The 17,775-nt window shown below is 38.3% G+C and overlaps 1 protein-coding gene across 1 annotated transcript in view; it reads right to left on the reverse strand.

Moving 5' to 3' along the window:
- Nucleotides 1–17,775, reverse strand: part of LOC103378645 (neural-cadherin) — a 230,504-nt gene that overhangs the window by 27,831 nt on the left and 184,898 nt on the right. The window contains exons 31-32 of the mRNA XM_017032353.2: nucleotides 15,724–15,904; nucleotides 8,039–8,205 (exon numbers count right to left, since the gene is read on the reverse strand). Of these exons, the coding sequence (XP_016887842.1) occupies nucleotides 8,039–8,205; nucleotides 15,724–15,904 (348 nt within the window). The remainder of the gene's footprint in view (nucleotides 1–8,038; nucleotides 8,206–15,723; nucleotides 15,905–17,775) is intronic.

The raw sequence follows: 17,775 nt of genomic DNA on the forward strand, positions 1-17,775 counted from the left end.
AAAAACATAAGTTAAGTTAATTCTAAGTTTATGTAAGTCACAGTGTACGTGTAAGGTACAGTACGGATTCAAGTGTCTACGTACGGGCCAACTCTCGTCCCTTTACAGTACGGATTCAAGTGTCTACGTACCACCGCCAACTCTCGTCCCTCTTTTCCTCGCAAATCTTGCCAAGTTCAGACCGAACTGCCGCAGCAGTAAAATTCCTGACTGAACTGTGGCATGACCTGCAGCCTCACTGCAGCAAGGCACAGTGATCTGGACCTGAACATCACCTCACACTCAACATAACGATTCAGCTCAAAGCTGAACTCAAGAGAATCGATTAAAGCTGTTGGTGCATAAAGTAGAGGCTGATCAGTCATGTGGTCCAGTGGTGCCGCTGCTGTAGCTGTTTGTAAATATTCACCTCAAGTCCAGAGGTCTAGTGTGAGGACAATCAGATCCTCTCTGTGTAACCTACAGGATATAGCAGAAGAATTGGATGTTTAGACTTGGATAATTGACCGAGTTTACCAATGTTTCAAGTGTTGTTAGCTAACATTGAGCCTGTATGTTTCTGTGCTTTTATTTTGTAAGTCATTTTATACGTTTTTCAAGTGCTGTTGGACTCATCTGTTAACATATTTCATATATTTAATAATTAAAAAAAAATTGTAAATCTGCAAATTTCTTTACTATATATAATGTCTTAGTTTTCTTAGTATAATTGACTTTTTAACTTATGTTTTGAAGTAATAAAGAAATAATGCAAGTTTGTGTGTCGTTTTCTATATATTTTCAGAATATGAATGTCATTTTTTTTTTTTACGGCAGTTACTGTACTTTTCGGTGTACACAATTTCAGCAGCAGTAAAATGAACAGCAGTAAAAATGCGGTTTCAAGATTCCAGAATTTTAAGTGCCGCCGCGCAGTTTACTGACAGTAAAATTATCAAAGCAAAAACCCTTAAGGTGCGGTTTAAATGTAAAAAAAAATTTGAAGAGATTAAAAAGAAAGCAGAATGTGTGTGCGTAAAGTATTGCACATCCAGTAGGGATGTCAAAATGACATCAAGAATAACACTTTGATAAAGTACTTCTGCAGCATTGTAATTGTAGAGAAACCGCAGTAGCAGCGGGAATACGAGCAGCATCCAAAGTAGCAGCGGCAACAGGCGCAGCAGCGGTAACAGCAGAAGCAGCAGCAGCAGGCCGTACGTGCGTGTGACTGATGAAAATGAGTTCTAAGCCCTGTCCATCTGTCAGTGGGAGTTTTAAAACACACGGTGTTGTGGCTGAAATAACAGCTTGAAATGACCACGTCGGTCACAAAGCAGTGGCAGTTAATGCCACAAAGGGGCAGGAAACGCTGGATTTTCACCACTTGTGGTGATTAGTTCATGATCAGTCGAGTGCGAGATGTACTGCTGTCACCTCTCTGGTGCATTTTCTACTTATCACAGTCACGGCGGAATATCAGAGGAAGCTAAATTAAGGTGTTATTTTGGGGGATTTTGAAAAGACGACACAGCAGGAGGTGAGAGAGAGAGAGAACACGCTGGTCTTATTTCACTCCAGTGCGGATAAATGGCATCTAATAAATGGCTCTGACACAGGTGCAAAAAAAAAAAACAGCTGCACCCAGTATAAAAAGCTCTATTTTATCTTTGCAAAATGTGATTCAGCAGTTACAGATAATTTCCAGTAACCTTTGGTCAGTTTCCATCTGTTAGCTGAAATGTAGCTATTTTGGTGTCAGGCTCGACACGTCCAACTTTTATTAAATGTAGTTTTAAGCAAAAGTTTCTCCGTCTTTTTGTCTTTTATCTTTGTTGCTGCTTTTTGTATTTTTTTTACAATGTTTTGGGTAAATACTTGTTTGGTAATTTTTCTTTTCAACAGTACTTTAAATAAACTGAAATTTTGCCAAAATACCATATTTTTCGGACTATAAGGCGCACTTAAAAACCTGTAATTTTCTCCAAAATTGACAGTGCGTCTTATAACCCGGTGTGCCTTATGTATTACTTCTGGTTGCACTGACTGACCTCGAACCGATTTTATAAAGCCAAACCACACATGATGGCACACAACTGAAGCACACTGGGAGCCAACCATGACGTTTAACTCTGTTATCACAATTAGAAGATGATCAACAACAATTGTTACAGTATGGTTGTATAACCTAAACCCGTGCAACGTCGCATCGTGCCTCAAAACACCCGGAGACTCTACGTTTTGTTTTGGATTAACCAAAGAATTTCAACTGCTAAAATATTGGTGTTAACAGGGCTTTCAAAGTTAAATTATGAGCTGCGTGGGCACATTGGATGACAAAAGACAGGGAGGCAACGCCGGGTGAGTTACGCCGCTATCTGCTAATGGATCGTGGGCAAAGGTATCAGTTTCCAATGTCGTCCGAGCTGCCACGAAGGCCGGAATCATCACTGAAAAGCTAAGTAACAACAACGAGACTGACTCGGGAACCGAGGGGATCCGGGCATGCTTGATTGTTCCACTTAATAGTTTTGCTGACTGTTTTGTTTTGCTAAATGCGCCTTATAATCCGGTGCGCCTTATGGTATGAAAAATACGGTACATCTACAGTGTATTTCTTAAATCTGGTGTATATTTATATAGTGAATATAAATCAATAATACTATTTAATTTTTCATTTTCCGATTAAAAAATATTATTTTGTAGGAAAAACTTTTAGTTTTAGTAGTCTTTTCTCAACTAACTTTGGGATTATTATTCTGTATTATTGTTTACTATTTCATTGTTACAACATCATAACATATACATTTGATTCACTTCACTAAGCCTGAATACAGTAGTTATGCCTGTTTCAGGGTAAATCTTTTTAAGGGCTAACCTTCCAGCTAGCTTCCTGGCTCAAGTTTTTTAAACCATTTTCTAATTGGTTGTCATAGTGACAATTTTCAGTGAATATGTCAGTGATAGTCTATGGCAGTGAACCTAAAATGGCGGCCCTGGCTCTACACTGAAGATCTGTGAAGATGTTTTTTCCTTCCATTTACAGTGGATAAAAACAGTATTTATATTAAAAAAAGTATTTTACCAAAATTCCAGTGGACTCACCGCCCGCAGGAAGGTTTGGTACGGTGCAATGTGATTTGGGTGGCGACTGCTGCCCCCGCGACCCGGTAACGGATAAGCGGATGAAAATGGATGGATGGATGGATTTTACCAAAAGTAAAGTATGTAGGAATTATTTTTAAAACACCTTATTTTTTTATTTTATATCAAATTCATCTCCACTCCTATTTGAGCTTTGCCCCCTTCTGGGAGCTCTGGGTTACTGATCAGATACAGCTTCTGTCATGCTCCCTCCCTCTCTCCTATCTGTGCCTTTGTTCCTCTGACTATTTCCTTCTAAAAAAGTGGAGCTGCTCTGAGGTCAGCCTCACAGTGAAAGGGTTCTCCTCATTCCTTGGATCAGAGAGCGTGAAAATATGTGTAACATCACGAGGTCAGACAGATAGGGAAAAACGATAGGCAATGTTCTGTGACGGAAACAAAGTCAGTTGTTGTCTTTGATTGTGTTCAAAGCTGTTGCCACGGTGGGATTAAAACATTATTAGTTTGACTGTGTGCAACAACATCTGAGGATGCTGAAATATATCTGTTATTAATCATGATTAATAACAGTTACTGACGTATGTATCGGAAGCAATCGGGCTTCAGCTAGCTTGACTTCAGGGTGATGTGAGTGTGGGCAGGCAGGAGACCAAGGTGGGGGTGGGAAAGTGGCAGCGGGCCTTCAGCATGGTAAAAGTGACAATAATAATAATAAATAACAACATGAAGTGGTAAGCAGAGGTGGAAAGTAATGGATTACATTTACTCACGCTACTGTAACTGAGTAGTTTTTGTCAGTAATTTGTAATTTTTTATGTAGTTTCGGAAACAGGTCATTTTACTTTAACAAAAGTAAATTTCGACACAAATACAGTGGAACCTCTGTTGTCGAACGCCTGCATTTTGAACAATTTGAAAAATTTTAACCAAAAATAGCCCTGGTTGTCGTACCATATATCGGTTCCCGGCGCCCGGGATCACCATGGGATCTAAAAAAGCTACTGAAATTTGAAAGTTGAAAGCAAAAAAAAATAAATTGTGAGAACAATATAAGTGAAGAAAAAGATTATACCAATGCATGAGAATGACGCTTGTGTTTCAGGAGTGACTGTGATCACCAGGCAGAGATCTCAGACATTCGAAGAAGTGGAAAAGCTGCTATTTGGATTTGGATCAACACAAAGCGACAGTATTTTGGAGACAATTTGTGAGAAAGCAAAGCGGACATTGCGCAATCACGACTCCTCAGCATCGGTAAGGATGAATAAAATGGCCTTTCCTATTTATGGCTTTATTCTTTATTCAGTTGTGTTTATCTTTTTTGTTAGCTCTAATTATTTTTATTGGTTCCGTGTATGAACTTGTACACAGAATACTGTGAAAATACTGTGAAAACTGAAAAGTTTGAATAAGCAATCATCCGGGGTCCAGGAACGGATTAATCCATTTTACATTGATTCCTATGGGGAAAATTGTTTCAGTTTCCAATTTTTTTCAGTTCACAAACAGCCTTCAGGAATGAATTTAAACGAGTTTAAAAACAAAGGTTCCACTGTATTTTACTTTGCTACATTGGAAAATAACCCGTTAATGAAAAATCAAATGGGGGGGATCTGCTTTAACTGTAAAAAAAATTGCGTGGACATGCATGCACAGATTTCCCACTATGTTAATGTAGCCAGATAAACTTGACTAAGTGACAGGCTCTAGCCTGTCTTTGGATGACGGCTGGTGCTGAACAAAAAATGCTGATGCAGATGACTTAGAAAGAGAAGGAAATCCTTGGCCATATCTCAGCCAGAACTTTACTTTCAAAATGCAAACAAGGACATAAATCCATCATGCGATTTACTTTTACTTGAGTAAAACTCTAAAGTAGACAAGTACTGAGATACTTTTACCTAATTAGATTATTTTAGGACTTTTTCCTCTGATGGTAAGTCAAGGTGCAATTATTGGAAATAGAGTGAGTGCAAAACCTTTTCAAACTGTTTCGTTAATACATTGATGTTCAGTGGGTGGTGCTTTGGCCCAGAGGCATTGTCTCTGTCATTGGTGTGGAACCCCAAGGTTCACATCCTGGGCAAGATTGAATCCCAGACAGGGCGGTTTTTGCCTTCCAGTGGACTCACCACCCGCAGGAAGGTTCATGAGGGGCTGGTACGGTGTAATGTGATTTGGGTGGCAGTCTTGGAGACTGCTGCCCCATGACCCGGTAACAGATAAGTGGACGAAAATGGATGGACGGATGGATGTTCAGTGGAACAGTGTTCTAGTCTCTATGTTATTAAACTGAGTGCCATTGTCTGAAGAATATGATCATTGACAATAAGAAATGAAGTGAATGTATTAGATAATTAAAATGTAGACTGTTTTCCTTTAGTAAAGCACAAACACAAAAATGTAATGCTCACTGTTGACACACTTATTGATCTTTAATATGCTATTCTTTCTATTTCCACGATAAAACCCACAGGAGGAAGAAACATAAAGAACTAATGTTTTCTCTCTTCTATAACGTGACACGAACACAGCTCTGATTCTCCATCTGTGAAATTCCAAAACAACCTCAAGGAAATGAAAGAAGTCTGCTGATGGGTAAATTATTTCACACTAGCTTTAGCGCCTCTGTATTTCTGAGTTTGTGTAAGACTACGGGGAAAAGGCAGCTGAGTGTGGAGCGCAAATATTATATGTTGTGACAGAAAGTAATCTCGGATGTTCACACCGGCACAAATAATTAAAAATAATTGAAGCGGAGTTATCTGTTACTGAAGAGCCGTTAATGAACTGCATCTCCAAAAACTACATCAGGTTGTTTTTACAGAACAGGAATCTATTTTCCAGGTTAAATTTAAATTAAAGCCAAAGGGAAGTAATGATGTAGCGGTTTTGCTGCGTCATCGGCCAAGTTCCCTATGAGACTGATATCATCATATCTACACACTCACCGGAAAATGATGTAGGAAAAAAAGGAGTTCAGTGTATTAAGTAAATCTTCTCTTTTTCTCCTTCCAACTCAGTTTTTCCGTACATTCATTAATTCTTGGCCTCATGCCACAATATTTATTGATGCCAGATATTGATTTCACACTTTTTTTTATTAGAACTCTGAATGGGCAAAATCTTATTTCATTGTAGAGCACGGCACGCAGTGGATCGATTCAGTGCCTGTGCACTCCAATCACAGCATCATCACGGTTCAAGGTGGCTGCAGCAGCTTCTTTTTTTGTTGTTGTTGGGGTTGTTTATGTCTTTGTTATACTCAGATGCTGCTCATTAAAACAAGTATTGCAGGATTACATTAATGTCCATTTTGAATCTATGAAGTGATAACTACTAGTGCTGTCAATAGATTAGAAAGATTGAGAGATTAATTCATTATGATCCGTGAATATTTGATCTAATTAATCTATTTTTTAATCTCACCTAAAGATTCCTGAGAAAAGCCTTCAACTTGAGGTATTTTCATTTAAATTCGTTACATTATTGTGGCAGATCAAAGATTAATAGATAACAAAAAAACGGCTATTGTTTTTAACAGACTTGAGCAGACGCAGTCGTAGATAACAAAAAAACGGCTATTGTTTTGTTACTTGAGCAGACGCAGTCATAGCCATTTACACTCCACTGTATTTGTGATAGTCTCAAGTGCTGCCTGCAACCTTTAGTTACGTCGACCATGGAGGAAATATTGCTGTAATTTTCTCAAGTTTGGTTTTCTTTTGGACGTCGTACAGCTTTCTGATTTTGGTCATCACTATGTTTATCGGCCTGCGGTTCATTGCTATCCACTTGGCTAGAACATTCACCAACCTGTCGGTTGCAGACTTGCTCATACGCAGGGTTTTCTCCTCGAGTTTAGTTTGGCGAAAAGCTTTGCTATGGCTTGCTAAGTTGCTACGGTCTTCGCTGCTAACATTAGCTGAGGCAGTACTTGCGACTGGGTGCTTTGCGTTGATGCGGTACGCTAAATTTGAGCTGCTTCAGTGCTAAGCAAATTCCTTCTTACAAAGAAGGCATATCACTCTACCTTTATCGATGGATAAACGTAAATTTCCCGTTCTTTAGACGGACAACTCTCACACACTCCTCCATTTTCACGTCTCATCACCGCACTTCACTCTGTCCTCCCCAAGCTCAATGGGAGCCTATCAGTTTATGCTAACCAAGCTCAAATACAATGACAGCCAATCAGTGTCCACTTCAGGTGTGACTGACCATTGTTTTCCACCCGCAACAACTCAAGCACAAGAAGGCCATCACATAAAAACGGATTTTATAAAACAGTTGCCTTTAACTTAGGAAGATGCTGCACCAAGTTTGTCCTCACATTGAATTATTTTAATAGTTCGCAAGACAGTACAGGAGGTCCTCAGTTTAGGACATTCTTGATCTACGGTCAGGGATGTCCGATAATATCGGCTGAGAAATATTATCAGCCCGACATTAGCATAATTATGTAGTATCTGTAAGAATCGTTATCGAGTTTTCTTCCGAAAATGTAAATCCGACATAATTAATAATGGAATCTATCCATCCATCCATCCATCCATTCATCCATCCATCCATCTATCTAGTATTTTAAACTTCATGTTTTACCATCTACCTAGGAATGGCAAATAAACTACAAAATCTGGCATCAAACCCACAACCCTCCAGGTGAAAGCCAAATGCACTAAATATTGAACTACAACCATGAACATGGTCAGAGGTGAAAGAAAAGGTTATGAAGACGACTACAGGGTTGATAGAAGCTGGAGACGAAAGGCAAGAAAAAGTATTTTTTAGTTTATCAGAGAAAACGAAAGGTCAGCAGCCCTTCAGGGGTCATGACCTTTCGACAAAGTTATATCAAAGCAGATCAGATTTCAGCCCAAATAAAGACAAGCAGTACCAAAAACAATCTACTGAATATAATCTATGACAGGAGCCAAAGAAATATCCAACTTACTTCAACTTTCAGGTATTCGTTTTTCTCCTTTGAGATAAGATTTAAGATGGTGCTGTTGTGCTTTCGAGTTCGAACCAGGACCTGAACTGAGGTTCTGCGGGCTGGGAGCGGAGAAGCCAACTGGTAATGAACGTGACTGTGTCCGTCAAAGGAATATTCCCGAACCTCTGTTGGTAGAAGAGATATAAAGCAGTTAAATATCTGTCACAAATAGGATCTAAATGTCCAAAATCAGTTTTTGGAGATGGACACATGACAAAAGTCAACTATAAGTCGCACCTGAGTATAAGTCACAAACCGAGCCAAAGGATGAAAAAGTGCAACTTAAAGGAGTAGCAGATAGTGGTAGACAAGCCTAGAGTGCCCTTTAGTGGCTGTCAATATGAAAATAACACAACAATAACACACAACATGTGAAATTATATATTTTAATATATAAAGTAGTAATAGATATATATGTCATATAAGTCACAAGCACAGTCAAAGGATGAAAAAAATGCGACTCATAGTCCAGAAAATACGGCAATATGTTAGGAAAAATACATATTTAAATTGTTAAATAGCCAGTACAGTGGAACCTTGAGATACAAGCAAGCTGTCAAGCAAATTTTTGCTTAGAGACGGTAAACACCCGAGATATGAGCATCTCCCACGAGTCTTCCTTAATGTGTTTGCGTTATCTACGTGAATTTTCTCTCTATTTTGTGCATTATTCTTTATAATAGTGAGTCCTAAGAAAGTGAGTGGTAAGGATGGTAGAGAGAAGAAGAAACGCATGATGAGCATGGAAATAAAGCATGAAATTGTCGATAAATATGAGGTGCCCACTAAAAAAAGAATACAAATAAAAAAAAGCAAAAAAAATAAATAAATAAAAAATAGAAAAGTAAAAAAAAAAAATTTGTAATTTTATATAATTTACGTAGTGTACGTGTAAGGTACGCAACGGAATCTTGAGTTTAAAAAAAATCACACAATCTATCAGTATAAGTAACCGAATAAAATCCTAAAAAAGTAATTGGTATTGTACTGAATCAAAATCAGTAATTTCATCAACCGGCGTGTGTTTGTGGAGGCATTATCTTCTGCTTAGAAGCCTGGCTTGTGTCACAGCTCTGTCTCTGCTTAGAAGCCTGGCTTGTGTCACAGTCACTGTGTCTACGGCTGACAAACTGACCAATGAAATTGCCCAATAGATTGTAAGGGGCAAAGTTTAGAAAGCAGCTCTTGAACCATTCTACAAGATGAACAGCAACAGATAAAATCCATCAACTCTACGGAGCTAAAGTTTGAGTTATCCTTTATGATATTTTTCTTTAGATTTTTCAAATGTCTACCTGCTGCTACTACAGTATTTGTCATTTTGGTCCAGCAATATACAGCAATTTCATTTTTTCATAGGCTTGTTTTATTTATTTTTAGTAAATTGCGATACAAGTAATCATGATTAGTCAAATTAGTCATTTTTAATAGCGAGATTCATGCACAGATCATTTTCAAATAACCCAGTTGAGGGTTTCTTTAAAAAACTAACTTCCCTTCAAAAGTAAATGTTAATGTCAAAAATAACTTCTTCTTATGTAAATGTTATTTCATATATAGTTATTCTTTATTCAATGTCACCCACTTTCATTCATTCTCAAACATTTAATGCATTAAAATGGTCTATTTATGCCCCAGCTGTGTTAGGAGACCAAATCCTGTGACCAGTACAGGGACAAGGTCACTATCAATAAAGTGTGGGACAGAGGTAATGTTTGAGTGAAACACATTATAAGGTCACAGAGTGGTACTAAATTTTGACATTGACAGAATTACAAACCAGTTTCATGATGATTAACTTCAATCAAGTTATTTTAGTATTTTATATTAGCGGCTCTATTTAATGATCATGAGCTGCCCAGCTAATGGGATAATTTCTGTGACTGAAATATGGATACTGAAATACTTGACCTGCACAATATAAAGAACACTGCTCCTGCATCATTGAGTCGGAAGAATTTCCCAGTCACAACAATATCTGCACTTTCTAGTTTTTTTGTCACTTCTGTCATGAATCTGTCAGGACCTGAACTAAGGTTCTCCAACAGGGAGAAAAGAAGCTGACTATTAACAAACATGACCGTGTCCGTCAATGATATCTGCACTTTCTAATTTTTGAAGTCACTTTTGTCATGAATCTGCCCTGTGGGGAATGGGGAATGGCTCGATCCGACACTCCGGATCAGTTTGGGTCCAACACCTAAGCCCAAATGCTCAACTTAACTTTGTGCAACATTGGGTATTGATATCGGTATCGGCAGATACTCCAAGTTGCAGTATTGGTATAATACATGAAGGGCTATATCCAGCCATCCTTGGTTCAAACAGAGTTGGATGACCTGTAACAACATCTGCTCCTACATTAGTCACAGCCCTAAGAGGACAATACCCAAACTGTTTGCACAGATTTAGAAAATTTGAGCATTTCAGAAGCAGGACACGGCCTCAACTTGTGGACCGACCAACGATGGCATTCACGACAATTCCAAATCATCAGAGTTCAGTTCAGTTATCTATGTGATTTTCTCTCTATTTTGTGCATTATTCTTCATAATAGTGATGAGTCCTAAGAAAGTGAGTGGTAAGGATGGTAGAGAGAAGAAGAAACGCATGATGACCATGGAAATAAAGCATGAAATTGTCAATAAATATGAGCGTGGTGCCCGTTTGAGTGATGGCATGCGCCAAGTGAAAGTAAGGGTAGTCAAGAGAAAAAAGTCATGCGCCAAGTGAAAGTAAGGGTAGTCGAGAGAAAAAAGTTAAGAAAAATGAAGAAAAGTAAAGAATACAAATCGAAATAAGCAAAAAAAAAAAGTAAGCTAAGTTAAATTAAATTAATTCTAAGTCTTGTTCAAGTTACGTAAAAAAAAAAGTAAGCTAAGTTAAGTTAAATTAATTCTAAGTTTTGTTCAAGTTACGTTGTGTACATAAGGTACGGTACAGAATCAAGTGTCTACGTACGGGTCAACTCTCTTCCCTCCCTAAGTTTTTAAGAGGGCCGGAACGGATACTTTTATTTACTGTTATTTCTTATGGGAAAAAGATATTTGAGATCTGAGCACCTCGAGTTACGAGCTCTGTCATGGAACGGATTATGCTCGTATCTCGAGGTATTACAATATACATTTTCCATGGAAACTGTGATATAAATGAATGTAAAATATTGAAATTTAATAATAAATAATTGTTTTATTCATTTATATTATTCAATATCTACTGCTTATTCCCACAGGGGGCGCTGGAGCACTGGACAGTTTGCCAGTCCACAGGGCCACATAGAGACAAACAATCATTCACACATTCATAGCTATGGTCAATTTATAGTATCTGATCAACCTACTCCCCCATTAAGCATGTTTTTGTTGAATGTGGAAGAAAGGTGGACAGGCAGAACATGCAAACGCCATAGAAACTCTATGACTGACAATAATTATTAATAAAAATAGCAATAGTTCTTAGCCATTGCCTTATATATTTTTTATAGATATAGTGGCGGGAAAATGTGGCAGTGTAATATGGGACCTGTCCGTCAGACTGCAGCAGAGGCACCTTAAGTGGTTTTGAAGCCATTCTTCCATTTCAACTCTTTTCTAGATTGCTCTACAGTATGTGGCTTTTACATTTCTGTCCATCTCTGCTCTGCAATAAAGAAAAAAAAGAAACTCCTACAAACCTGACTGAGTCATGAATGAGGTGCTGCTTCAAAAACAGCAGTGTGGTTTTACTGCAAAGGGTTTTCTATCGCGGCCTCAAGTACGTTCGTGCTTTGTTTCATAAACAACAGCAGAAGTTAAAAAAACATGCAAGGAAGCAATTTGAAAAAGTAGCTGTAAGAGATGCACCTGTTTTCTTTTCAATTTTACTCCTTGAATATATGCAGGGCTGTTCATATCTATTTCCATGGCACAAAATTATGATTCCTCAAGGAATGTGTGGTCACTTCATATGCATGGGTTCTCTGGATTTCCTCCAAAGTCCATAAACATGCAGATCACAGACTAATCCAGGCGTGGGCAAACTTTTTGACTCATGGGCCACAACTGTCCTAAAATTGAACAGAGGGGCCGGGTCAGGAGCAGATAGATGGAGCGTTTGTGTGAACTAAGATAAATGATATGTAAGTCATGCATAAAGGCTAAAATGCTAAAATTCTTTTATCATATTCTACGTCGTCAATTGGGGAAATGTTGGTATTTCAGGGAAAAGGCAGAAGTAAAATGATAATATAAATAAATTGTATAGTTTCGAAAAGTTTGGCGGTCCGGATTAAAAAGCTGAACAGGCCACATCCGGCCCCCGGGCCTTAGCTTGCCCATGCTTGGACTGGCAATTGGATAAATTAGTGTAAATTAACACTGTGACAGTGAATGGTTGTTTGGCTCCAAGTATAGGGGTCCTCAACTTACGTTGGAAATTCCAGCCTTGCAGTGAGACATAACTCGATTTAACCATAAGTCAGAACTCCTGTCTTCTTCTTTTTCTTTCGGCTTTGTCCCTTTTTTTTTTCAGGGGTTGCCACAGCAAATCATTGATTTCCATCTCTCCCTGTTCTCTGTATCTTCTACTCTGACTCCAACTATCTGCATGTCCTCCCTCACTACATCCACAAATCTCCTCTTTGGCCTTTCTCTTTGTACCAATGTATCCACTGTCCCTCCTGCGCACATGTCCAAACCATCTCAATCTGACTTCTCTACCTTTTTCTCCAAACCTTCCTGTCTGTGTTGTCCCTCTAATGACCTCATTCCTGATCCTGTCCATTCTTGTCCACCTCCTGTCTTCTGCCTATTGCTACTGTCTCTAAACCATACATCATGGCTGGTCTCACCACCACCATAACACCAAAACTCCTGTACTGTACATAATTTTCTTTGTCACTCATCTACGCTAACACATTAACATCACAATTTAGGACATAAAACCAACATAATAACGCCTAATGAAGGAATGATAGAAAAAAACCCTGCCTAATACATTTATCGGAAATGACTGGTGAAGGGTGATTCTCTGGGATTGGCACCAGCTCCCTTCACAATTTACCCAGAATTAAAGTGAAAACGGATAGAAGGAGGTTCCTGTGATTGACATGCATTAAGAAGCAAAGGCTGCGTAAACAATTTTCGGTTTTGATTGAGGGTCAAAACAATCTCAAAACCAAATAAAATCGATTTAAAAAAAAGAATTATCTTATTCTGCTGCGCTCCAAATGATACTTGGACACACACCTTCTACACTCGTGTGTGTACTACGGTGGGGGTGTTTCAAAAGAAAAGGAGCAGCAGTGTTTAGTTAACAGGAGAGGTAAAGTGAGTTTACTGTTGCAGGAACACTTTGATAACAGACGTCGTACAGACACCTTCATGACGCATGACCACTTGATATTTTACATACATGCAAACATTATTATTATTAATAAGTTAAGTACTTGTCATTGTGACACAACATGACAAAATGTGACCTGTGCATTTTTCCCATCTCCAAACTTCATTAATTTATATATATATATTTTTGTTAAACAAAGACATCATCCCTGTCCCCTGTCTTTCTGTTTGTCGTCTTTCTTATCCACTGTCTCTCTATATATATCTATATAGTGGATATATAGATATATATATATATATATCCTCTCTCTCTCTCTCTCTCTCTCTCTCTCTCTATATATATATATATATATATATATATCCATCTATCTGTATATTATATTGCCAATTAACTTGTATTTGCAATATTGAATTTATTAGACTTTTTTTAACTAAAGTAGCCTCCAGAATATTTAAATCTTCTGGAGGTTCACTACATCACCAATCTTTTTCCTTCTTTTAACCCATTTTTCATTTCTTTTACAATATTTAAATATTATAATTGTGTTTTTTTTAATGTCTTGTTCAAAAAGTGCAATAAATGAAATGAGTTATGGGATCCAATGAACAAGATACAAGATACAGATCAGCCATATACTGTAGTAATCAAAAGTCACACAGTAACTGGTACTGTCTCCAGTTCTTTGTAAATGTGTTGAAGCTCATTGTTAGTATTTTTCCCTGCTACTTTCACAAACTAAAGAAGACTCTGGTCCTTTTTATCCTCAGTGTCTCATCTGTTGTCTGTTGTGTTTCATCGCTGACTTTAAAGCTTTAATCACAGACGTGAATCATCTCATGAATATGGAGGAAGTTTTTGGTTACTTCATTCATTTATTCATGATATTAATCACTTCATTATTCATTGAGATTTCATCTGTTTGCCCCATGTTGGCTGTTTGGAATCCTTCACAAACACTGACACTTAATGTGAATCACAGAGTCCATGAATGGCTGTGTCCACAGAAAGTTAATGCTGTGTGCACGTATTTGTTATTTTATCACCCTGAAAGCAATAACTACTGTTAAAAACAGGGCCTGTGGTCAATTGGGATCAAAAAAGAATGATTGTCTATATGCATTGGCACGTCAACTCATCACTGTAATCTCTGATGTAAATCTAAGAGCTGCATTGCCATGACATTGAGAAAAAATGTGCATTATTTCTGACGGGGCACTTTCATTTTATGTAGCATGAATCAGTAATCACTGTTAATCACTGTGATGCCTTGTCCAGCAGGGGGCGTTTTTAAAGCTGCAAAATAATATTTCTTCCACTACAACAAATAGTTTCCTTTCTACCTTAGTTTAACAACATACTAAATTGAGGAAGTAGTATCACATCATTATTACCACTAAATACCTGCCAGTGTATTTTAACTGCTACAATGACGTGGGCTGTAAAATCACATTTTACGAAAATTGACAGAAATCTTAACAAGAGGTGGGACCAAGTCATTGCTTTGCAAGTCACAAGTAAGTGTCAAGTCTTTGCACTCAAGTCCGACTCAAGTCTCAAGTCAAGACAGGCAAAGTCCAAGTGGAGTCCAAGTCCTGCCGTTTCTGTTCTGCAGGTCCTTTCAAACAAAATAACCATATTTTTACATCTTTTTAAATCCGAACAACACCATCTTTGGTATCATTTTCTCTAACCTGCGCATTGTTCGACAGCTCTTCCTCATTGGTTGTCCCGCAATTTGATTGGCTCGATGCTATCGTGTCAAAACAACGTGGGTCTAATTTGATTGGATGTTGTGCCGACAGCAAATACACCCACAGACGCACACACGTACACTGTGAGAGATACAGAGCGCTCCTTAATACCTTACTTTATAATCTCTGGGTTTTGCAGAAAGTATCAAGTCTTGTCGAGTCAAAGGGCTCGAGTCCAAGTGAAGTCACGAGTCGTTAATGTTAAAGTCCAAGTCGAGTTGCAAGTCTCTTAACACATTTTGTCAAGTCGAGTTTAAAGTCATCAAATTGATGACTCGAGTCTGACTCGAGTCCAAGTCATGCGACTCGAGTCCACACCTCTGGAAATTAGTAGCAGAGTGTATATTGTATATTTCAGTGATAAACTTAACAATGTTAGTAAGTGAAGCAAAACAACAGTTCTGTGTTGAATTGTTTGCCATTTACAATTACCTATAAATGAATGCATCATATTGATGAATTGATCATATAAAGAGAAATGAAAACAGAGAAAAAGAGAGAGAGAGAAAGAGAGAGAGAGGGAGAGAGAGAGAGAGGGAGAGAGAGAGAGAGAGAGAGTGTGGGTCTCACCCTCTTCACACTGATGTCCGGTGAATCCAGGCACACACTGGCAGCTGAAGGAGCCCCATTCGCCTTGACAGCGCCCCTGTTGGCCACATGAAGGGTAGCCCATGTTGACGCAGCTGTTGTCAGTGGTGGCACAGCCAGGAAGGCTAGACTGAAAATCGGCGGGAGAGCCCAAATCATACAGCTGTGAAGGGACACAGGAGAGACAGTGGATAAGAAAGACGAGAAACAGAAAGACAGGGGACAGGGATGATGTCTTTGTTTAACAAAAAAAAACCCAAAAACATTTATTTTTGGGAGTTGTCCTGATTGGTTGATGATCTCCAGCATGGAAAGCTGAGAGTGTCTTTGCAGTTTTTATAACTTTAATAGGATACAGAGCATACAAATAATAAACTGACAGAATTAATACAGTAATATCTTGAGATGGAAGCATCCCGACGTACGAGTATTCCGAGATACGAGCAAGCCTCCAAGCACATTTTTGCTTCGAGATACGAGAAAAGATTTGAGATACGAACACGCTTACAGACGCCGACGCTAGGTGGCAGTGCACTCGGAGCAGCCCACACTGCCTCACTAATTCACTTCACGTGTTCATCGACTTCTGTACGCATCTCCCGTGAGTCTTCCGTGTTGTGTTTGCGTTCTACGTGATTTTCTCTCTATTTTGTGCATTTTTCTTCATAATAGTGATGAGTCCTGAGGCCAAACGGGAGGAAAACTTTTTTAACATTACAAGTGAAATTAAGGAAGTGAAGGCTATGTGGCAGAAGGTTTCTGATTTAATTGAAAAGAAACATCCTCATAAATTCTCTACTGGTCTTGCTTCGGCGCTTTTTGACGACACCTACCTTACTCATTTCTGTAACATTTTGAAAGGGAGACAGAAACTAACCTGCCTCGAAAGGCCTGCGCCAAGTGAAAGTAGTCAGGAGAAAAAAAGTGAAGAAAGGTGAAGAAAAGTAAAGGAGAAATCGAAAAAAGCAAAAAAATAAAAATAAAAATAGCCACTATTGTGTCGTCTGTCTTGAAGGTAAGAACCCCTTATATACCATATTTTTTGTGTGTGTATGTCTCTATAGCAATCAAAAACATGTTGTTTTCCATTGTTATTAGCACTAATAAGGGAGTTTTTTTCTTAGGGGAAAAAATGATTTGAGTTACGAGCTCAGTCCTGGAACGGATTATGCTCATATCTCAAGGTATTACTGTACTCAAAATACACTAAATGACCCAACGTGAGACCATCATTAAACAACTGTCAGACAAAAATTGCTGCATTTTCCGGACTATAAGTCGCACTCTTTTTCATCCTTTGGCTGAATTTGCGATTTACACTCAGATGGGACTTATATTTGTTTTTTTTCTTCTTCATTATGCATTTTTTTGGCTGGAGCGACTTATAGTCCGGAAAATATGGTAGACATGAATAATAAAAGAAAATATTTGTATTGTAAATATGTTCATCTAGAAGTTGAAAAGAAACATTTTTAAACAGATATTTTTAGAATACTTTTTTTTTCATTGTTTAACAAAAAGGCATGAACAAAAGATGAAACATGTCTTTGTTTGTTTCATCTGTTCATAAAGGATAAACAGTTCCACATGCTGCTGTATCTGGTCCTAACACGTTCTGTTGTTTTTACTATGATTAGAAATACAAGAAAAAAAAACATGAGCGGTACCCCGACGACATGGGTAGCTGCTGATTATCTCTCGACTTCAGCACCAAGGCCTCTGATTGGCTGCTAACCTTTACAAGCTGGGTCGCGTCTGTTCACTTGATTTAAACAGATGCTACAGATTGGGGCTGGTTAGTCACGGCTAAAACAAAAACACTGGCAGAAATAAAGGACGACAAGCAGTGATTTGTTTCTGTGTCAGTTTGTCAGATTGTAGGGATGGATCGGTGACTGGGTGTTTGGGTGAGTGTGTACCACTGCACCAGATCCAATTCATGATTCATAAGAAATCCTGCTCTGATAAAAGCAGCAGCAGCAAAAAAACAAACAAAGACAGAGAGGAGATAAAACCGGAGATGCTGCTGCTTGT

Source organism: Cynoglossus semilaevis, chromosome 5 (assembly GCF_000523025.1).
Source record: "Cynoglossus semilaevis isolate Cse_v1.0 chromosome 5, Cse_v1.0, whole genome shotgun sequence".
NCBI classification, from domain to species: Eukaryota; Metazoa; Chordata; class Actinopteri; order Pleuronectiformes; family Cynoglossidae; genus Cynoglossus; species Cynoglossus semilaevis.